A 23197-nucleotide genomic window follows, 5' to 3' on the forward strand; every position below is an offset into this window, starting at 1 on the left:
CTTGTGCATGTAAAGATGTTGAAAGTTAAAAAGGTCAAAGTCCACACCAACAAAAGCTCCTCTCTCCCACCAAAAACACTGCTCCTGAAAAGCCTCGTCAGCAGTCTCGCCTTTAATGCTGTGACTTTGTGACATCACACTATGTCACCGTGTCACACATTTGCATTATTTATGTTCAGCGGCTGGTTTGGCACCTAGGAATTGATTTAGCATAGCTGCTCTGTTGTTGTTGAATCTGAGAATGATCATAATATGTCTCCTTTAGTAAAAACCTTTACGGTGTGGAAATGCTACTACTACTACTGCTGCTGCTGGAGCTGTTGCAAAACTGTGTTTGAAGAAATCTCTACGGTTGTGGAAGTCTTTCACATTTGCGAGCCAAACACTCATTTAAAATGTACCTGGCTTCCTGAAGAGCTAAGTTGTGTCTTTTACAGCATTACATTGTGTGTTGCTTGCACTTTTAAGTACTACTACTTTTGAGCTACTTTAAACGTATATGAAATTCAAAATAAAAGACAAAAGGAAGCTAAAAAGGCAGAACTCTCATTAACCGAGCACTGAACCACACAGTTACTAGTAGCACTCCCTGGTGGCCAAAACAGGACATTCATCCTAGCTTACTGTCATGCAGATGTGGATTCAACCTTACATTCCAGGGCTGACGTCAGAGGAAAGGAACCACAGGGTAGAACTGTGGCACATTACTTCGCAAAGTAGAAAGGAAAAACCTTCCACTTCTCACAAAGGTTGAAACTCGTGAATATGTGCATGAAATAGAAAGAACAACAAAAGGAATAAAGAAAAAAAAAGGCAAAGACAAAAAGCATGACTCATATACAGACAATAGTTTTGTCACTTATCCATTTATCATGACAGCAATTTGCCAGTTATTTAACAGGCATTTAATGGTGAGCAACAGTGTCAGAAAAAAGTGACTCATTCACCACAAGAAACATCTGCCGTTCTGAAACCAAAGAACAAAGTGATTGTGCAACATTTATCAAAAGGCAAGATTTTTTCATTCCATTACAATAAATTTGAAGTTAAAAAAAATGCAATTGCTTGTATTAAAGTTAGCTCTAAAAATCACATCTTTGTATAACATTAAAATAAATTGTAAACCTTTGTCATTTGGCTCATAAATGAACTTATACCAGTGTATAATATATTAACATATACACTTAACATTCTATCCTGCAATATTTTCTCCATATGACTCTCTTTGTACATAAAAACGAGGTCTCTCTCAGTTCATTAAACTCCATTGGAAGTGCTTCTATCCTGAAACATTCAGTGCACATGTGTTAAAAGCACATCACTCAGGAAATGCCGTAGTGTGTCTTGTACTCAGCATAATGCAGCAATGATAACTGTGGTTTTAATTCATCTAGGAGCAGAGGTTAGGCTACATGCTACCATAGAGTTTGACTCCAGAACATCTCAACAACCAGGAGATGCCTTCCAGAAGACCTGACAGGGATTCTGCTACTGTGTCCTGCACCTGAATAAGAAAGAGAGAAGAGAAACACAAGCGTGGGTTAAAAGTATCCTCAAACTGACACTGGATGGATTTACAGGCAGTGAAGCCTTTCATTTGATCAAATATCAGGCAATTACCATCCAGGGGTTTGCCAGTTGGGGTAGGCCGAGTCTCTTTGCCATGTCGACACAGGGAGTTCGACACCTTGCCCTGTTTCTCCTGGGAGTAGCTTGCAGGGTAGTTGCTTCTGATTCTTCTCTGGAGACACAGGAGAGCACCAGAAGAGGCCTGGATGCTGTACCCCCGCCCGAGCTCAGCACAGCTCGAATCTGAGCCACCTCTGACTCCTCCTCCCCTATTGAAGACATGGATTTCATGCAAATGTCCTGTGCTGATGATTTAAATGACAACAACCAATGTGATGTGACATGGTGGCAGCAGAGGTCTTACCTTTACCAGGCTCTGCATTGGCTACATAGATGAAACCATCCACCACCTGGCAAACTTGTTGGACCTGAGGAGCAGGACTGTAGATCGGGTGGCCTGAGTCATCTTTTCCTTCTAAGGTGAAAAGTTTATTACTGATGGTCTGCTGCTGCACTCTGGCTCTTTCCCTCTCTGCCCTGCAAACATAAACAGGAAGAGTTTAATAACTGCAGCCATAGTCACAATTATATGCAGAAAAAGATGAACAACTGCAACTCAAAGGGTAACTTCAAAGTCCAAAGTGCTTACCTGTTGGTTGAGTACAGAGTCAGGATATTAAATTTGTGTTGGTTGTTGAACAAGTAACTGATCCCTGAGCCGATACCTAGAATAAAAAAACATGTTGACATTGACTTGATTACATTTTGGGCCAATACTGCCACTTAGTGGTGGACAAATAAACCTGCAAAAAGCAAGATAATCCATGTTTTTTTCAGTAACTTCAGTAATTGAATTTATATGGGATTTAAGTAATAATTGTAAATAATAATAATTGTATTACAGCATTATAATGTGTGTGTATACAGCAATCTGATTCCAGTGACAGCCCCTTTTAGCTTAAGAATAAGCATGATTTGGGGCTAGTTTTGTCCCTGAAAGGACCAAGAGAAGCTTATCCTTCCTCATCATCGTCTCACCATTTATCTGTCTGTGTGGAGTGCCTGACACAGGAAGCACATCTGGTGCATGCATGAGCCTTGTGACTAAAGAGACATCCAGCTGCTCCATGCCAGGGCCAAACATGGCATAACGGGGTTCAGTCGAGGGCACCAGAGACTGAAGAAATGATGTCACGACCTCATAGGCCGGGCGCGAAGGAAGCCATCGTTGTCTGCAGGAAGGGCAGCCTTTCAGGTATCTGTTGAGACAAAGTCGGTGGTCAAAAAATGTTTCCAGATGTTATCAACTGGAATTATACAGGACAACAGAAAAAGATACCCACTCTGACATGTAGTCAAACTTCGATTCCATCCCTCTGTCTTCCCCCTCTTCTCTATCGTCCACGCTCTCATCTTCACTGATTAGTGGTGCATCCAGTTGTGGCATGGACAAATGATCAATGGAGGGCCAGTTTGGCATGTCCCTAAGCAGGAAGTACCTCCACAGTAATGGATCTCTAACCATGGCTCTCCAGTACTGACTGGTGGCTCCCAGCCGGCAGATGTCAGAAGGCGACAGAAAGGTCATGATCTGGAACTGTACGTCCACCTTAGGGAGGGAAGATATGATGATGGTGATTTTTCCCCCCTGTAGTTTAAGGCCATTAACAAGTGATACAACAGGTCCCCGCATGACAAGCTGGATGCTGTTTTCTGTTGATTGTGTGCCCATTAAATTCAAATTTATGACAAATACAGAGAAATCTCTCCAATGGATAAAGGCTGCGGGTTGTAAAAGGTAAAAGTGTGTCAAGAACTGAAACAGGATGGAAACACCAGCAAATTTATTATCAATAAAAATACAAAACAGGGAAAAAATGAAGGTCTAAAATAAACCTTAGAGTATTGTATTTTTTTATCATTCCATATTCAACAATCTGCCAATCTTGAGCTGTTCACAACTTCCCCAGTTCCAACTTGTTTGAAACATATTGCTGGCAACACATTCAGAATAAGCATATGTTTATAAAAAAAAAAAAAAAAAAAAAGTTAATAAAGTAAAACATGTAATATTTTGTCATTATACTCTTTTCAATTGATTATACTTCACAAAGGATTGGCAAATTATCTGTTTTGCACAGCCTTTTTTGGAATCTGACAGTAAAACTCTGGTACTTAAGGTGTTACTTTAAGGAATGTACATAATATCAGCAAAATATTTACTTAGATTATCAAAAGTAAAAAAAAAAAGAAAAGATAAAAAGAGGAACAACATAGGCTACATTATACATATTAGTTATATATTATTTAATTGGATTGTTATTACTGACACATTAACAGCGCTTCACATTGTAGCTGTAGCAAAACTGGGGCAGTTTAATACAACATATGTTATAAGCTGATCATAAGTTTTATTTAATATCAGAATCTGCAAGACTAGGCTGTGTATATAAATGTAATGGGATAAAGACAATATGTGAAAGTAAAGATTACATGTTAAAATATAACTTTGGTTAAAATCACAGTCTCCCATACGAATAGTAGTTGAGTGAAACTCTTTTACTACCTGGCAATAAATGTACCTAAGTATCATAATGTAAAAGTAGGATAAATCAAACATATATGGTTTTCAGCTGTCTTTGCTGCATGCAATCTGCAAAGTAACTGGTGGGCCAAACTCAAGTTGTCAAATACATGTGTTGGAGTAAAAAGTATAATATTTGCCTCCAAAATAGAATGCTGTGGAAGTATAAAGTAGTAGAAAAAGGAAAGACTGAGGTAAGGAAAAGTAAATCAAAGTCGCACTGAAGTACAGTACTTGAGTAAATGTACTCAGGTAGATTACATCACTGGATAACAGGAAGTACCATGGATTGGTCACGTGGACTAAGTTAAAGTACAAACTCTTTCTTTGAACACTGCTTGAAGCCGAGCTTTGTACAAATGCCCGACATCCCTTTATCGTCTAATCAACATTAGGAAATAACTGTTACCGCAATATATTTTTTGGACAGTTGTAATAAGAGAAAACCATTTAGGCTCTTCTTCTCACCGGTAAGCTATCCAGAAATCCCGGTTGCGGTTCTTCTCCAGAGTCCTCAACAGGCTTCGAGTCATCTCTGAGAACTGTCCCTCTATTTGTAAAATATCTGTCTCTGAAGCGCCTGAGGCTGCGGATAACTACGGACTCGTTGAGCTGCTGGCTCTTCCCTGCCATGACTTCAGATTATCGCTGGTGAAACACTGTAATACGAACAGAGTGCGACATGACAACAAAGTTGACGTTTCCCCATTTCTGTCACACTTCCTTGTTGCTGGCGGCATTGTGGGTATTGTAGTCCTCCAAGAACGTGCACTGCAAGTTATCAGGTATGATGCAAAGCAAACGTGTTTTTCTTAAAACAACGCGTGTGTTTATTGTCAACGAGGACATAAAAAAAAAGAAAATGATTTTCGTCCAGACAACACAGATTCTCTAGTAATAGTTATACTATCAAGATTATTTAAGTGGCAGAAAAAAATGGAACTTTCAATAGATGGGAATACAAGTGGTGCGTTATAAAGCTGGTATGAGCAAATCTGAACAAAGTTTAAATGGTCATGAATACAGCATTGTCAAACTGTTGTTGAACACCTTTCTTTGCCTTTAGTGTGTATATGTTTATACACACATACATATATAATGTATATGCAATTATAAATATTAAAAGCATAACAAAATGGCAACAAAACAATAAATAAAAATGTTACTGTGCAATGTCTCACTTCCAGCTGGATTATCTTCAAACTTGTAACAATCTTAAAAAATGAAAAAAAAAGGTCAATTTTATTAATAACCTTTTCATATTCATATTAATGTTATTATAACACATTCTCAGAGCAAAATAAGTGCCCCAGTCAACAGTCTGGAATCAAGATGACAACTGCTTTTTAAGCAGGACAGGGCAAAAAATTATTCAACAGCTTCCCTCTGCAGTCACTGCCAGTTCTACACAACCTATCTTATACTTTCTGACCTCTCTTTCACCTGCTTTGGCCTGGGCCATTTGGCATGAGATGAGGTTGCCTGTAGACACTGATCCAAAAACTCTTCTTCACATACACTTTCTCCCTGTGCCTCCCCTTAACCTTCCACAACATTACACCCCACCTGATGGATTCCATTTTTATTTGGGGTTGACACACATTTGAATACTGAACTTAGATCTGTGCCTGAGGGCAACTTCAACACAGGAGCGGCTTGGTTCACTGTAAAATACTAAGGATTTCCTTGGCATTCTCTGTGTTCCAGCCCTGGCCCTGTAGTGGGCCCTCACAAGCAAGCACATATTTGTTGAGGATCTGCGTGCCAATGTCCCGAAACTGGAGCCGATCTTCTTTGCGATCCATAGTGTCAGCGCTGCAGTCCTCGTACTTGACTGCCCAGAAACACATTTCCCCGATGTACATCATTGTCAACAGGTGTGTGTCTGAGAAGATGCCTGGATGAAAGCATAAGCAGGTAGTGAGTTTGATCAGTCCAGTTAAGAATGGTCTTCAACTGAAGACAAGTGAAATGACAGATTTACCTTCGGATAGGAAGCTTGCTGTAGCAGTGTCATGGAGCACCACCCCATCGTTGAGCTTCACAGAGTTTCTCACCTGCAGCATCCTCATAAGGTAGCGCACCCCCTCCTGAATACACTGAATGACAATAAAATTTGATGAGTCAGATGAGCACTTAATATCAGTGTATGTCAAAAAAAAAAAAAGGATACTTAACTACTGTTTTCACCAAAACAAAGTAAATGTACTCAGCAGAATCAGTAAAGCTCATATCTCTGTTCACAAATATACTTAAATGAAACTACTTTGTTCTTTTGCTAGTGCGGTACCTTAAGGAATGTGTCCTTGTTTTTCTTAATCCACTGTTTTCGCTGATGAAGGGTGTGACAGTACATGTACAGCAGAGCTCCACGTCTCCAATAGAGGCATTCCAACAGCTCAAGGCCCAAGACAGACTGCACCTATCATGGACCACAAGACGTGAATGAGGCTCCCAAACAATGACACAGAAGTAAATGGACGTGTTTTGCAAAACCATAAACCCCATGGAAAATGACAGTGCCACAGACCTTTTCCTGGGAATACTCGCTAATCAGAAGAAAAATAACAGAAAGGGTCGGATACATTTATATCTCTTCTATATTCTTACACATATTTTTACCCTCAGATAGTGAGCTATAAATTGCACAAAACTTTGTGATGTTTTCCCTCATCTTCATTCATGCCAAGCACACATGGAGTCGGATGAAGTAAAATGAGACTTTCAGAATAGTTTTGATATACACACTTCTTGTGCTGGTGCTAGCCTCCCCGCCAAGACTTCTGGCTCAGTCAGGTCTTGCAGCAGCTGCTGGATTTTAAATGGTGAACAGTCCTCAGGGAACTCCTGGTCCACCAGTTTGTTCTCTTCATAAAACGTGATGTCTAGGATCACCTAAATGATGAAAAACAAATATAAACCCGCACCAAACGTTGAATAAAATGTGCAAGAAGATTACACATTTTCAAAATTGCAAAAATCTCTTCAATTTGTCAGAAACAAATACCCTCCTCTATTCACGAAATGACTTTATCAAGTTACTCATTGATTAGGGGGATCAAATCAGGGATGAAACAGATAATATACCTCCCATTAAGAGGTAACCACAGCCGTAGCCTCCTCTCCAAAGCTCTTTTTTAAACCCTTAGTGCCCACACTAACATCAAATTAACTTCAGTGTTCATGAGCAACCAGTTGCTTGATTACTGGTAACCTGATGCTAAAAAACTTGTTGAGCCTTTACACAGTTTTTTCCAACTGACTTAGCATCCCTTAAGGCTTGGTACCTAGTTAGATAACATTATCACTATAACATTTGTTGCCTTGAAGAGGGGAACAAGGATATCCCACGTAACCCACAGGAAATGTGGTAACCGATTAATCACTTATCTGATTTATCTAGCAAAACTGTCAAGCATTTAAATGCAATCTCAAATTTAAGAATCCTTTTCCCTTGTCTTATATAACGATACATGATTGAATACTATCTTCTGATGTTGTATAAACTTAAAGATTAATTGAAAAAGGAGTCAGACATCAAACAGAAATGAAAATATTCATTAATTGCAGCTCTAGACATTTCATTAAGTTTGATGTAATGAAGTACCTGTGTGTAATCCTGGAGCACCTTGGAAAGGTTGCTACTCTCCCCTCCTTGCCTGTAATAGCTTTTCAACTTGTCTAGTATGGCGGACGCATTCTGTAAATAGTCATCATCTATGGAAGAACGATATGTTAACATAGACTCAAGAAATGGCTCTCAGCGACACACATTATAAAGAACTGTTGCTGATGGCTGATGATTTATAGTTAACGTTACACACAATGTTAGAGCAAAACACTTCGAGTAACCTTTCACCGTTAGCAAGACTATGCAGTAGACGACATGGCAGAAGTTACAGTCAATGGCAATAAATGTTTAACTGACTATCATTTACAAGCGTCTGATTACATTGAAACGTACAATTCAGCATACAATTATGGCAACGCTGCTTGGACAACTAACTCTCAACTCTCAGTTAGCAATAGGCAAAATCATGTCTCATGACCAGCTTGACGTTTGTCAACAATAATGCATTTTAGCTAACGTTAGCGAACTTAAGCTAGCCATTAACTCGAACATCCAAGCTGGTCGAAAACAATCATCCGCCGCGACACTAAAACGACACTAAGTTAACATTTCACTGGCTTATTAGTTAACTTTGGGGAAATGCGTTCTTCATTTTTGCCAACATGCAACATTACATCAGACAGCAGCTGTTGTTATGGTTGCAAGCTACGTTAGATAACGTTAGCTAGCTTGCTATTTGGCTAACAAACTGAACAAACAGGTTAGCCGTGCACGCGAAGTGCCAAGAGCGGCCACAACACAGAGGAAAAGTCACAACAACTGGTCGGTACCTTGCTTTTCGGCTCTGAGACTAGAACACTTGATGTCTAACTCAAATATCCTTCTCTCCAACTCGAAACCCTGTCGCCTGTACTCGTCGGCCATGACTAAAAGTATTCGTCACGTGAGCCAGGGATTACTCACGTGCTCATAGAATGTCATCCCCGTTGCCAAGATATCAACGTGTGTGTGTGCGCGCGCGCTGTTAAACGTTTAATTTAGCTAATCGCCGCCATTTATTCGCCGCATTCGCTATTTCACCCTTGAGTGTTTTGAAATAACGTCGAGATTTGCCAAATGGTGCGTAGGTGACGGAAGGGTTAAATTTAAATTAGCATGCCGAGCCTCTCTGTTTCCACCCGTGCTAGCCCGGCCCACTGAGAGACCCGCCAGCCAATGTCATCGCAGCGTTGACTTTTCGGTGTGTGTGTGTGTGCGTGTGTGTGAGCTAGCAGCGCTAAGCTAGCAGCACCGCATCACCTTCCGTCCACCAGCTGGAGCTTTCACTCCAGTTTCCACTCTCTGCCCATCGTCTATCTCTCATACGTGTGCGAGAGTGTGTGTTTAAGCTCCAAAAACATGGCGGCCCTCAAAGCGTTGTGCAGAGCGGAGAATTTACTCTTCAGAAACCTCTCAGGTCGTCCACAATTGAGCAAGGTCGGTATGCAAACGGTAGCGCTAATTAGTTTAATGAAGGACTCGGTTGAGAGGAGGTGGTTGCAAATGACTGGGCAAGATTAAAAGGTCACGATATAATGATGGTGTTTGCCCTTTGTCGTCCAACATTTCGGAATAAAGTGAATTTAGGTGAATTTATCTTCACAGTTTACTTGTCAAAGATATCATGGAGTGACCTCAGGCTGCTGCCGAACATACCCGAAGACCTCAACTGGCGGGAGTCTATATTTTTAAGCAGCCATATTACACGCTGATGATAACTTTAAGTAATGCATAATATCGATTTGATTACTTAAGGCTCATATGTGTTTGCATGGCTCAGCGACTTCACTTTGACATTCAGCATAGTTACTACGCTCAGTGTCAGTGTGTAAGGTTATGTGTGTTTTGCAGGCGATATGATCACAGCTTGGATAATCCACTCCTACAAGCATGGTTTCAAATGCAAACACATTACAATATTTACATTATGTTTCTCTTTGTCAGGGCACTTAGTCTGCACAAGGTAGGCATGTCTGATTAGGGAAGACAGAGATACTGTGTGTTTATAGATGGACATCATAAAACACTGGTTGTATTGTCAGATTTAGCATCTGTGACCTCAAGATGTTATACTGCATTTGATATAATAACTTGAACCTTTAGACCAGCTGTAAAGCATCTGGGTGACAGTAAAAACTGGCTTTTACTAAAGTGATCATGCGTCGATGCCTTTCTTCTTGTATTTTATACAGAACGGATAAGTTAATGTTCAAACAATATTGCACACAAAGGGGTTTATGGTAACTTTATTTGCAGTTAAAGGAACTTGTGAAGTTTCCTTCTTCAAGTCTAGCTAACAAAGGTCTAAATAATGCAGCATTTTAAAAGCAGAAATCACAAATATGTAATATAAAATGTCAGGATTACAGATTTACAATACAATTGCAATACAGATAGAATCAGCACCATATTACTGAAGAGGCAATACAGTGGCTACTGGGAAGTACATTGTGGTTGTGTAAAACACAACAAAATGTCTTTCAAAATAAAAAAAAAGAGGTACTCAAGTTACATTTGAATAGACCAGTGTTGACACAGAGGATTTTAAATTTGAGTCCCAAGCAAACTCTGTTGTGTTGGGAGTCTTGGCATTGTGCTGCCTGGAATCTCTGCTCCTTTGTTGTAGGATTTGTCCAGCAGTTTTGCTTTTCTTTCCCCTCCTCATCTAAGTAAACTGGACCAGCCATTGAAACTGTACCTACATATTAGCTGCCCTCAGGCATGTGGTCATTTTCAAGCATTATACCGATATGCTTTAATCCAGAATTACTGTCACTGAGTTTCCGTTGCAGGTGGATGTTTTGTGTAAGTTTAATTGACCTCTTCTTCTGCTTTCTACAGACCTGTGGCTGTTACTTTTCTACCTCCAGCCAGAGAAGCTCGCAGTTTTACTCAGATCCTACTGATGCAGTCAAAGATATCCCAAATGGAGCTACCATCCTGGTGGGAGGTAAGATATATAGTACCATGAAGACAGACTCCGATGTTTTTGGATGGTCATATGCACACCTTAAGGCAATTGCTGGCTAATTACCTCAGTTTTTAACTGCATGCAAGTTCTGTTGACTGACAACAAGTGTGAAAAGATGTTCAACAATGTGTACAATGACCCCTTTATAGCAAAGTGAGCTTGACCTCAGTCTAGCATGGTGGTTGATTAGCATACACTCAGAGAGCACACACAAATTCCACAGCTCTTATTTATAGTCAAGTTCAGAGTGACATTGTTAAACATTTTCCACTGTGTCACACTTCAATCTGAGGGGGAAAACACAGACGGATAGAAATCAGCCTCACTCAGTGTAATATTAGAAATGTTGAATAACACACGACTACAATTATCTGGCCCTCGATCCATGCTTTACCATGCAATTGGACTTGAGGTTTTTCTGTGTGATTTGTAATAGTTGTAGGCATTATATTTTTTTCTGTACAAAATTACAATGTTCTACTAGGTTAAAGTTCCACCATGTATCACATAAACATTTTTATTTGTTTATGGTGCATAACTTTCTTTTTTGGTGTTCTTGCACAGGCTTTGGATTATGTGGTATCCCAGAGAATCTTATCAACAGTTTACTGAAGACCGGCGTGAAGGGTCTCACTGCAGTCAGCAACAATGCAGGGTAAGTGTGTGTGGAAGTCAAGAAGCATGTGTACTATACATGCATGCTTTGCACAGACGCAGGTGCCTGCATACTCATGCAGTGAATTCCATGGTGGTGCTTGATATTATTACTAAGTTAACGCCACGCCAGTAGATGTGTTGACAGAGATGAGTTTGTTTATCAACTCTATTTGAGTAAATGTTGTAAAAAAAATGGAAATGAAGTTCAATCTGACTCCGGTTGCTATTCAACCTATATATGTAAGGGGTTAACTCTTTCACCAGTTTTGGGGCTGCGTATTGGTGCTACCTGAACTATTAAAGTCCTGGGTTAAGGTTATCATTTCTGCTTCACTGTACATAAAAGTTCACAAGGTCCCTCATTTTGCAGTCTGTTACTTTCTTAATCTTTCCCCACATGTAAACATTAAAGTCTTGTGTATTTCCTGTAAATAAGTGATAGCAAGGTTATTTAACACAAGAGTCAGTGAGTGAATGACTATCCCCTGTCCCCCTGTAGCTCTGCAGCGCGTGAAGGGGGAGTTTTAATTGGATACACAATGGAGTTTGTCGCTTTAAATTCATATGGGAGATGTGTTGATGACCTTGTTGCTGTACATTCAAACCGGTATTGTTGACCTAAAGAGTTGGCCAGATGTTAGCTTCTGATAAGTTATCAGAGTTGGTTGCAGAAGGAAAAGTTGTGTCCCAGTTAGACTTTAAAAATGCTTTCTGAGTTTTCCCCTCTCACACATGGCAGGTGCTGACTTCAGTGCTCGTTATTATGTATTCCATACCTTATCTTAAACTAGAGATGTAATAATTTATTGTGCTGCTTTCATGGCTCAGTATTTTAGGAAAAATCTGAATCACGATAATCTTTGAAAGAAAATAATTATGTTTTCAAAGTAACACAAATTGCATGTTCAGTTCAGTATAAGTTAGATTATTTTCAGTTATATGATATAGAATTAAGACAAGTTGTATGACCATGTAACACTGAAGAAGAAATTTCTCTATATAAATTTGGTCAAAGGAAAAAAAAATCCATTCCAGGGAAGAGTCCTGGTCTAGTCAGTTTTCTGGAATTGAATCCCAAAGTGCTGCCACACCGTCAACATATTTTTATTTGATTTGTTGACATAGCAACACTGAAACTTAAGAAGGTGACCGAAGCTTGATCTTATCTTCTGAAATATTAAAAAGATTTTCAAACATAGCGGGATTCCTCTCGGAATTCTGTAACACAAAATCTTACATATTTCAACAATTTTGTGTGGTCGTTACACTCCTCATAACTAAATAAATGTATTATTAGATTGAAAGCACTAGCTTATGAAAAGATAAACTTGAACCTCAATTTATGTTGCAGGTGCAGCTGTAATTGCTGAACTTTGTTTATATTCTTTCTTCCCTCCCCCCAAAGCGTAATACAAAAAAATGCACATCTTCAGCTTGTCTTTTTGGAAAACTGAACTCTGCACATAACGCAAATCCACTGTAAATGTAATGTCTAAAAGTAGGACGATCAAAATGGCATCAAAGTCTCTGCACAGACTGTTTGTCATACATTTCTCTGTGTCAGTAGGTGTTCTAGCCTAAAAAAAAACCCCCGATGAGGTATGCTAGTGGGCCTGACAGAGGTGACGAGACTTTTTTCGTGGACTTTGATTCTTGGTGAACACTTATTTGCGGGACATGCACTCAATGTTTGCTTGAGTCAGGCCACCCATCTGAACAATCATTAGTCCTCTTAATAATTTCCCTCTGCGGACATCAGTTGTTGGGGAAAATTGTAACCACTTGCTAATGGCCATAATTTCTCTTTTGAGTAGTTTCTGAGCATTTTGGAGCAAGTTCCAACATTATTATGCATATTACATTCTAGATGGAGTCTACATGTTGTTTCAGTGGGAACTTTAGTATGTAATGTGCCCTGGAGCACACACTTTTCTCTCATTTCTTTGTGAATACCGGTTTGACTGGGGCTTATTGACAGAGACAGGCATCTGGCTTATATTGCAACAAGGAGAGGGAAGCTGAACATTGAGTAACATTGACGTTAGCAGCAATGCGTTCCACATGACTGTCATTGTATATCCTTGTTTTATAAAAGCTATCAGGCCTTAATAAAGTATATCCACTGTTTTCTTGCTCACAGCTGAATTGTGTTTACGTCACAGCGAACTTTATGTCCTCGCTCTGTGGGGAAGAGGGAAGAGGGCTAGAAGGGGAAAGAAGTAGTTATGTAACATTTAATTTTAGAGAGATGAAAACTCCCCTTTGCCTGCTTGTCTCTTCTTATATGCCTGAGTGGATTGTTAGTTAAATCCTCTTCAATGAAACATGACCAGACAAGTAATGTAAAGTACTTATATTACAGTATATCAGAAATAAGGAATAATATTGACATCTTAATAGAGAGGGGATTTTTTACTGCCATGAGAAATTTGATATAAAGACAATTCTGCTGATCTAAATCTAATGCAGGTATGTAATACTGCAAAGAAAAAATATTGATGTTAAAATAAGAGTTTTCTTCCTCAATAATCTTCCATGCATGTACATTCAGTAAAAGTGGAATATTTTTTGTGGTTTGGAGCACTCCAAAGATTGAATGTTTGTTTGGATAAAGGTAAAAGTAAACCCCACTCATCCATTGAGATTGCATACACTGTTTGTACTGTACAATAAACATTGCTGACCTATTTTTGGTAGCAGTGTGTGGCAAGTGTAATTTTGAAAAAAAACAAAAAAAACTTAAAGTATGGTTTGTGGCACATTGTCCTCAGAGAGTTTTTTCTGTAGCGTTTTAAGTATTGTCAAGGCTAGCTGTTGTGTCTCACCACTCACATTGAGTGAATCAAGGGAAACACAGCTGTTTGACTTTGTAGAGCACTGATACAGTGGGCTCTTTGTGTTCTGTAATATGAGGTGGCAGATATGAATCTGTGCTCTGGCAAAACAGCATCCCCTGCAGCTTTATATCAATTCTTTAATCAGCTTCTTCAGGAATAGATTCAGTATGAAAGGCATTTGTGTTCAAGAAATTGTTGGAAACACTTCTGATAAGTGAATATTTGCATTAAGTGCCACTGATAGTGTCCACCCACTTGATGTCATTTTTGAAGTTGACATGGTTTTATTCCTCAAGCACACTCCCTTTTGCATAGACTTCATATTATGTGTTGTATCACATGTGGTGTACACAACATGGTGCTTGTCACAGTCATCTGTTTTTGGTATTCTGAGCGAGCATGGCCTAGATATCGTGTCAGCTGACCTGAGGTTAGGGTTAAGGACAAAGCACTGATAGCTTCTTGGAATACAGAATAGAAGGAGATCCCACCCTTTGCAAAAATCAGCGTTCTTCTTGGCTCTGATTCGACACACACTCTGACATAAACATACATCTTTTTATTTCTTAGGTTAATCTTTGAAATGGACCAAGTTTGATCACACTGTGTTCTCTGAATATTGCTTGTAATCTGACAGGGTGTAAAATGTGAGACGATGAGAGGTTTGATTTTACTTTTATTTTGTATCACAAGACAATGCCCTGTTTAGAACAGTTTAATGTGTTTTATAAAGTACAATGACTTTATGTTACAACTGACTAGCCACACAAAGTCAGTCCGCCAGTAGCTAATGGCCCATTTTATGACTATGTCAACAGCCCTGGTAAAACAATAACTTTCTTTGGTCACAGAAAGTCAGAACTCTTGTGTGTTCACAACACTGTGTTCAGGAATGAGTTGTTCTTACTGTCAAATAATTATGGTTTGTTCAGGTTTTAAATGTGTGACATCCCATAGTACCATGTGGAGCAGCTGCAACCCAGACTTGAGACCAAGTCGATGAGCATCACAGCTTCATTAAAGTGTTTGCAGATAGCAAAGATGGCAAACTTAAAATTTTGCAGGTGCAAACTGTAATTGCTGAATTAATACAAGCTCGTCTTTGTGGAAAACTGCACTCTACATTTGATTACACTGTGTTCTCAGAGGAATATTCCTTGTAATCCAACAGGGTGGAAAGGATAAGATAATGACAATAACACAAGACAATACCCTGTTTATAAAACATATAAAACTGTTTCAAAGTTTTATGATTACTATGCCTTCATAGGTTAACAACTGACCAGCCACCCAAATTCAGTCCCCTTGTTGTCATTTTATGACTATTTCAACAACCCTAGTAACACAATAACTTTCTTCGGTCACAGACAGTTGGAAAAAGGAACCAGACTTGAGTGTAAAATAACTAGCATCACAGCTTCATTAAATCTTAATTCCAGATGATAAACAAAGAGACTGTCACAGTAGCTACGCCAGTACTGTGGATAGGTGCAGGTGACCTGTGCTTTGCCTGTGTTTAAGATCACAAAAAGGAGCTGTATCATCCGGTGTGACCCAGTTACAACCTTAAATACAACTGCTGGGGATTTATGATGATGTGACCTGTGTTACAAATTGATAGGAAAAAAATTACAACAGTCACAGTTAAAGTGTCTGGACAAATGAGAGAAGAGGGAATCACGGTATACTTGGTGAATTTTGTGACAGAAAATCTGTACAAATAACCTTAAATGATAAGAAATATGAAACTCAAAATTATTGATTGCAACATTCATATAGCTGATATATAGCTACCTTTAGCTGACTGACTGTCTTAAAAACACTTGCAAATAATGCGTTCGTAAATTATGAAAATGTAAGTTTAAAAAAACGCCACACTTCTCTGTACTGGTATTTGTCATAATACTGTGTGTGTGTGTGTGTGTGTGTGTCTGTGTGTTTTTCAGAGTGGATAACTTTGGCCTGGGCCTGCTGCTCCAGACTAAGCAGATCAAGAGGATGATCTCTTCATATGTCGGGGAGAATGCTGAGTTTGAGCGTCAGTATCTGGCAGGGGAGTTGGAAGTGGAACTGACACCACAGGTTGGTCAGATAACACATGAAAAGGTTTACACGTGAATTTTCAGACAAATAAAAAAAATATATACTTGCTTATGAAAATAAACATTCATCATGCAGCATCTATATTTTTAATTCCACTTAAGGGGATATTTTAAAAACGTTAACAAAGGTTTGCAGTGGACTTTAATCTGTTATACTCATCTTTTAATCTGTCCCTTTCTTCCCCGCAGGGTACTCTTGCTGAGAGGATCAGGGCTGGGGGTGCTGGGGTTCCAGCCTTCTTCACAGCCACCGGCTACGGCACACTGATCCAAGAGGGAGGCTCTCCTATTAAGTACAACAAAGATGGCAGCATTTCTATTGCAAGTGAGAAGAGAGAGGTGAGGGTGCTGTCATCCCTGTTGTGGTTGTGCCATCAAGCCCATAATGAAGTCAGTATTTTCCTTGGGAGGACTGCAGAACATGGCCACTATCCCTGAGAGTTTGTTTACTGGGTTTAGAGCTGCATTCGAACTTGGGTGCAGTTAATGAAAGTGGTGTTGAACCCACCGTTATTGGCTTTCCAAGAGCTCGACTGTGGGCTGTTTCAGTTCTTGCTAGAAGTGAAAGCCAGCTTCTCTATACAGTGGAAGATAAAAAAAAGTGCTGGGTTGAACAAATTACCTTGCATTATGAAAAGACACTTCAAGACACTTAAAGAGGACAGGCCTCTGCAATGGGTTCACATTTGTAATGTGAATGTGAGCATTGAGAGCACTGCACAAACTCATGTCAGGCAGCTTGCATTGTTTTCAACAGGAAATTGCTACGTGTTTGACTGGTTTCTTCATAATTATACTTATAATGCTTTTCACAGGTGGAATGTAGATGACATAATGTGTTGCCATGAATGTTTGTCTTTATTCTGTTGTGGATAAAATGGCTAAAATGTTTGGATTCATGTTTTTTTTTTTCCCCCTTTTAAAAGTTTTTTTTTTCCTAATATGGCAAGTTTTTCCTCACTCTAATCGAGGGTCTAAGGACAGAGGGTGTTGTTCACTGTCCAGATTGTAAAGCCCACTGAGGCAATGTGATTGTGATTTTGTATAAATAAAATTGATTTGAATTGATTTGATTTGGGTCAAGTCTGACAATGCTGTATATCCTTGAAATGTGTTGTCATTGTGCACAGGTAAAGGAGTTCAATGGCAGGCACTACATCATGGAAGAGGCCATCACGGGAGACTATGCACTGATCAAGGCATGGAAAGCTGACAGAGCTGGAAACATTGTTTTCAGGTAAATGAAATGAAAGCGCAGACTTTTGACCATGTTGAACTACGTCATTAGTACAGACCTGTTCTATTATGTCACTGCCAATATTTATCTTTTAAAGGATTCAGCCTCTGTCTGCCTCAAAGCATATTAGACTAGTCTTAATCACCTTGGATGTGTTTGCACAACAATCAGCACATGCTGCTGGTGTCATGTGGTGATAAGTGAAGCAGTAGCAGTTTCAGATGATCTTATAATGGGCATTCACTTAGTTTGACCTTGACCTGGATAAGATCTTTGAAGGCTGTATGAACTGATTATAATCAGTATATCTGGATTAGCAACAGGGTTTTATTTTGTTTGTTCTGTGATATCATTCACATCCGCTTCTTTATCTCCAATTACAGCACACTTATTTTAGGATAGGGTTGGGATAATCAGTCATTAGTGCTAATTTAGTTTCAGGACAAAATAGACATTGATGCTGCACAAAGTTAGAAAACTCTCCATTATAGATCACTAATTACACCTGTTTGTCGCTATCCTCATTATTTATAGAACAGTCTAAATTAAGTATAGGCGCCGCTCTCTAGCACCGGCAAGTAATTTGCACCAACCTGTTGTGTGTGTCAAGTATTGAAGTTAGGCAATGCAGTAAAATCTTTCTCCACAAGGGAGCAGTGTCTTGCAGTAATCTAGCACCTAATGGTGGATATTACAGTAGGAGTGTCTGAATATACTTGCTTTTCTCTTTACAGTAATTGTCTTTACCTCCTGGTTTTTAATATCAGCTCTGTTTTTCTCTCTTCTGTCAGAAAAACAGCCAGAAACTTCAACCAACCAATGTGCAAAGCAGCCAAAACCACCATTGTTGAGGTATGCACTTCCAGCAACACAATGATTTGCTTGTAAACCTGATATCTGTCTGGAACATGTCTACTGACACATATCAATCAGACTCAGGAGGCACCATCTCAGAGTCTACACTACAGCTTCTTTTAATGGATTTCATGCATTATGTTGTATGAATTTATTTATACTGGCCTCCATAGCTAAAGTGGACCCTCGAGGCAAAATGTAAATGATGTAAAAATCTACACTCAACACAGTATCAACTGACCTTTGAAACAAATACTCTATATATTCGCTATAAACAACTTAAAATAAAGCCATTCTTAAAATCTAGCACCTCCTAGAACTGATATGGAATGAGCCCAAGTGTGAATTTGTGTTTCACCCGACTAAAATCAACACCACCTACATCTACAAATAACGTGTGGAAAAAAAAGTTTATAACGGTAGATTATTAAGAAAGTAGGGGAAAGAAACCAACCAGCAGTCCCCTAAACATCCTATTTCCAGTCAAGCAACCAAACACATCATCATTTCAAATAGATGCTACAGTATAAAACCACAGTCAAAGGAGTCATGGGAGGAAGCAGAAAAATAGTCAAGGTCAGAAGCAGAAATGTGAGTTGAGAGAGGTGTTTTGTAGCCATGGGCTGAAAAGATCACGTTGAATTGCGAATAGTTTATTTTTTATTTTTTATATGAATATGACTCTAGGACCTCGGACATTATTAAAAGATAAGAAGTTGTAACCTCCGTCTGTGTGGTCAGAAAAGAGGTGAGACTGTCCTGTTATCTCTGTGCTGTTTGTGTCATACTGACTTTTATCTTATCTCTCTGCTTACCCAACTGTCTATAGCATTTGACGGTCTAGATGTGTGATCTCCTCCCTCTGTGTGCGTGTGTGTTTGTATGTGTGTGTCTCCGTCTCCCTCTCCACCCCTCCAACACACAAACAGCTTCACACCTCCCATATAGGCACCGTTTGATTCAGAGCAGCAGGGAGAAAAACTGCGTGTGAGTGAAAACCATAAAACACAGGCGCATTCTGAAAATAAATCGGTAGCGAAGGGTCTCTCATAAATCTAACGGGGTTCCACAAAGCACATTTTCAATTATTCCACGGTTGCTGGACCTGAGATTTAGCCTGCTGTTGATTAGAAATGTCTGGGACCAAATGGGGAGAATAAATTCTCTCACTATACAGCTATTTTGGACCGTTACGGTCGATTAATTACTAAAATTTGGTTTATAGCAGTAAATAGCACAGGCATTAGTGGCTTTTAAGACAACAGTACTCTGCAGACTTCCACACCAAAGTAACCACTAAATTCAGCTATTTTGCATCATGCCCAATCGAGTGCATGTGTTGTGACAATGACCATGATGAATATCAATTACATTTTAAATCAATTGTAGAGAATCCATGCTCAGGTATAATTGAAATTGCCCAATTTCTTTCTGCAAGGATAATTAGGCTAGTCGCTCTAACAGCAGTGACGCTGCCAAGAAGTGTGTCTGTGTGACGTCTGCTGGAGTTGTGATGTAGACAGTAGTGACATGAATGACAATGCAGCTCTGCTTAGAGAGTCCTATCATGAGATGGAAACATAATTGGTTGGATTTAATATTGAACTGTCTGCTTCAACCTTTGTGCACCTAGAATTGGATGCTCAGGTTGTTTTTTTTGGGAGGCGGAGAGCATGAAACTGTTGTTTAACAGGTTTTAGAGAACAAGGCTGCATTTGGACTGAGGAACAGAAGTGTTTTTTCAATTCCCAGGTGAATTTCTAAGATTGCTTTTTGTGGCATTTCTTCTTGCGTACAGTGAGGAGTTGCAGGAATGATAGGAAAGAGAGAGAGGAGGAATGACATGAGAAGTTGAAAGGGAGATTTAGATCCTGCAGTATCACAAGCCTCCAGGATGCACCTGACACACTTCAGTTAACAAGGCCTGAGGAAAGTTATGAACATAAACAGCCCCTGAAGACTCTCACAGACACAGAAATAATTGCTTTACTTATTAACAAGGACACAGTTTAAGCAGCCTTTTTAATTGAGTATTACACATATGTGTGTAGCCTAAAGACATGTTATTATAAACTGCCTATTTATGAAACTGAATTGTCACATCTCAATCAATTAACCTCACCCAAAACACACTCTGACACAAATCATCTTATTTTGGGAAATGGAGCTCTGCATTTGCATTTGAACTTAAATTAATCCATTTTATATGTAATTTTCTGTTCCCTGCTTGACATGCTGTGACTGTGTCAAACAACTGTGTCAGTGTCATCCTAGTCTTTGAAGATTTTGGATTTCACTTCTTTTTCCTGTCATGTTCTTATAACAAATAGTCCTGTCAGACACTTGTCATCCACATATCAACTAAATGCTTCTATCCGACAGGGCATTCATTGTAAATTGTGCTCCAGTCTTACATGTCAAACAGGATTTCAGAACATTTTAAAACTGTCTTCCTTACATTCGGTAGATATTCACTTGTTCGTAATTGCTTCTTTGAAATGTGACTGCAAAAACTTCTGAAAAAGTTTTTTTTCACAGTTCTGTGCCTTGTTTACCCATCCACCTCAATTCCTAGTTTAAAATGATAAACATGTCTCATAATGTAAGATAAATAAAAGAAATATCTATTTAGAATATGCTTTTGGAATAATATTCATAGACTGTATTTGCTCAATTGCCATTTTCTTCCTACCTCACTCTCACGATGGGAAACTTGAGTGTTGGGATAATGTAATGCTGCTGTGTTCTAGGTTGCAAGTCATATAAATGAAGGTAATCTGAAAAATTGTTGTCATGCAACTGAAAAGATGATTGATAGTGAAAATCTGGAGGCACATTCGGCCATATTTCAAGGTAAAACAACAATGATAACTCGTTAGCTAATGTTAACATGCAACAACTTCCTACCTGACATTACCGTTTGATTAGATCCAGTATATTCACTTCCAGGTTTTGTCAAATGTCTTCAAGATGTGTGTTGATAATTCTAAATTGATTAATGCCTTTCCTAACAGTATTATAATGTGGTTGAATGCTAACATTAGCTGTTGTCTAATGGAAGCGAAGCACTTATCAAACCTGTTGTTTTACCTTAAAATATGGTGTGTGTGCCTCCAGATTAAACTATGCATTGTTTTTACAAATGTTAATCAATCAGGAAGCAGTGAGATGATGACAATTAGTCATATTGCCTATACTTTTATGATTTATACCCAGGAACACAACAGTACTGTACAACATCTGAGCTTTCCACCCTGAGTGTGATGTAAGAGGAAAATGGCCACCGTGTGAATATGGTCTATTAGCTGTGTGCTTAAGTACTTGGGATCCCCATCATAGCTGTCTGAACAGTTTGTCTTATCATCCTATCAGGTGATTTGTCAGATTTTCCACCATTTTTTATGGTGCCTCCTTTTATGGCAGTGCAGGTAACGTGAACATTATCTATGACAAGCCTACTTATTGGTGACCATAAAGTGATAGACCTATATTGCAATACCCATTAAGAACCTTTTTTATCTCTGATACTGAAGCAATTACCATCTCTGTGGCAACAAATTTATCTTTAGTATTCAGTGCATGCTCAGTCATAAATCTGGTGATCCGCTGTCAATATTGACCTTGCTGTTTGGTGCACTGGTGAAAGCAGGGAACTAACAGACAGGGTCAGGGATGTTTGAAGGTATTCATTTAACTTGCAGCGGCTCAGCTTGGCATCACAGGCCAGCTTGCGGCAAGCTCTTTGACGATCATGTTGCACAGTAAGCTGCTTGTCTGCTGGACCAGATTTTCACTCTGTAACCTATATGCAGCCAGGTAGGCTCAAGCTGTTCATGGGTAAAGCAATTAATTGTTATCAAAGGGTGAAAAATGTCAGGACATTATGGAGGGAGACTGACAGGACTAGGGTAGAATAAAGATGATTCGTGCCTTGGCTTTAGTCAAAGGGCAGGAGTTAGACAGCAGTTATAACTTGGACTAGATTCTATCCAGATTAATTTAAATTCTGTCTTCAAAATACTTAATCAGTTTTGAAATTAAGTATTCATAGTCAGGAAAACCCAGAATTTCTTTATTAGTGTGATTCTGGTCATTGTTTTTAGTAACTCCTAGAATATCACCACATTGAAGTGTGTCAAACTGAGTTCCAAAAATACCAGTGCGCTCCCCCTCGACACTGCAAAAACTGGTGCCCATTAGCCTCTTGAATAAAATTTTGTTTAGCCAACCTACTCCTCTCTAATGGCTGTTTGAATTACCTGTGCTTGAACTCTTCACTCGCAGAATCAGATGACAATCTCCTGTCTGTAGCTTTTTTTTTTTTTTTGGGAAGGCATAAATTTAAATATTTACATATTATATATCCTTATCTGTCAGTCATAGAGTATTCATTTTATTTAAAATTCTGAGCCAACTCCCTCACCTAAGGCTCAGTGAATGTGTGTGTAATGCACTAAATCCCAAAGGGGCTAAGAGACGCATAGATAACCTGGTAACTCCAACTCTGTCTGACATTAATGGCTATTCAGGGTAAAAAATTCAAATGATCTCCCAGTAGTCTCTTATCAAATCTGCAAGTGTCGCCAGCCAGCTCTGTTTCTCTTAAGAGACCCCACATTTGCCATGTTCAAGATAAGTGGATTAACATTAAAGTCCTTTTTAAAGTTGTGTCGTTATTAACAGATAGCCATCAGTAGGCTACTGATTCAGCCCCTCGGGTCAATGATCACTGGCGTATCATCGTAGTCCCTGTGCCAATTCTGAGACGTGCATCT

At 39.2% G+C, this 23197-nt stretch overlaps 3 protein-coding genes across 3 annotated transcripts in view; 1 reads left to right on the top strand and 2 right to left on the bottom strand.

The window, feature by feature from the left end:
• Positions 1–847: 847 nt before the first annotated feature.
• Positions 848–5626, bottom strand: fbxo4 (F-box protein 4). The gene is made up of 7 exons (XM_073465609.1): positions 4622–5626; positions 2913–3178; positions 2608–2828; positions 2219–2294; positions 1934–2106; positions 1621–1838; positions 848–1504 (listed from the first exon to the last, which is right to left on the bottom strand). Exons 1-7 carry the CDS (start codon positions 4784–4786, stop codon positions 1409–1411), a joined length of 1215 nt encoding a protein of 404 aa, XP_073321710.1. The 5' UTR covers positions 4787–5626; the 3' UTR covers positions 848–1408.
• A 94-nt stretch (positions 5627–5720) lies between these two features.
• Positions 5721–8679, bottom strand: rimoc1 (rab7a interacting mon1-ccz1 complex subunit 1). Its single transcript, XM_073465610.1, has 6 exons — positions 8555–8679; positions 7761–7870; positions 6902–7048; positions 6444–6575; positions 6138–6252; positions 5721–6050 (listed from the first exon to the last, which is right to left on the bottom strand). Exons 1-6 carry the CDS (start codon positions 8646–8648, stop codon positions 5815–5817), a joined length of 834 nt encoding a protein of 277 aa, XP_073321711.1. The 5' UTR covers positions 8649–8679; the 3' UTR covers positions 5721–5814.
• Positions 8680–8919: 240 nt separating this feature from the next.
• oxct1a (3-oxoacid CoA transferase 1a) overlaps positions 8920–23197 on the top strand; it is a 46614-nt gene continuing 32336 nt past the window's right edge. Inside the window, exons 1-7 of the mRNA XM_073465607.1 lie at positions 8920–9200; positions 10605–10713; positions 11299–11389; positions 16175–16310; positions 16520–16669; positions 17461–17567; positions 18359–18419. Coding sequence (XP_073321708.1) covers positions 9123–9200; positions 10605–10713; positions 11299–11389; positions 16175–16310; positions 16520–16669; positions 17461–17567; positions 18359–18419 — 732 coding nt within the window. The 5' untranslated portion in view covers positions 8920–9122. The remainder of the gene's footprint in view (positions 9201–10604; positions 10714–11298; positions 11390–16174; positions 16311–16519; positions 16670–17460; positions 17568–18358; positions 18420–23197) is intronic.

Source organism: Pagrus major, chromosome 5, assembly GCF_040436345.1.
Source record: "Pagrus major chromosome 5, Pma_NU_1.0".
NCBI lineage: Eukaryota > Metazoa > Chordata > Actinopteri > Spariformes > Sparidae > Pagrus > Pagrus major.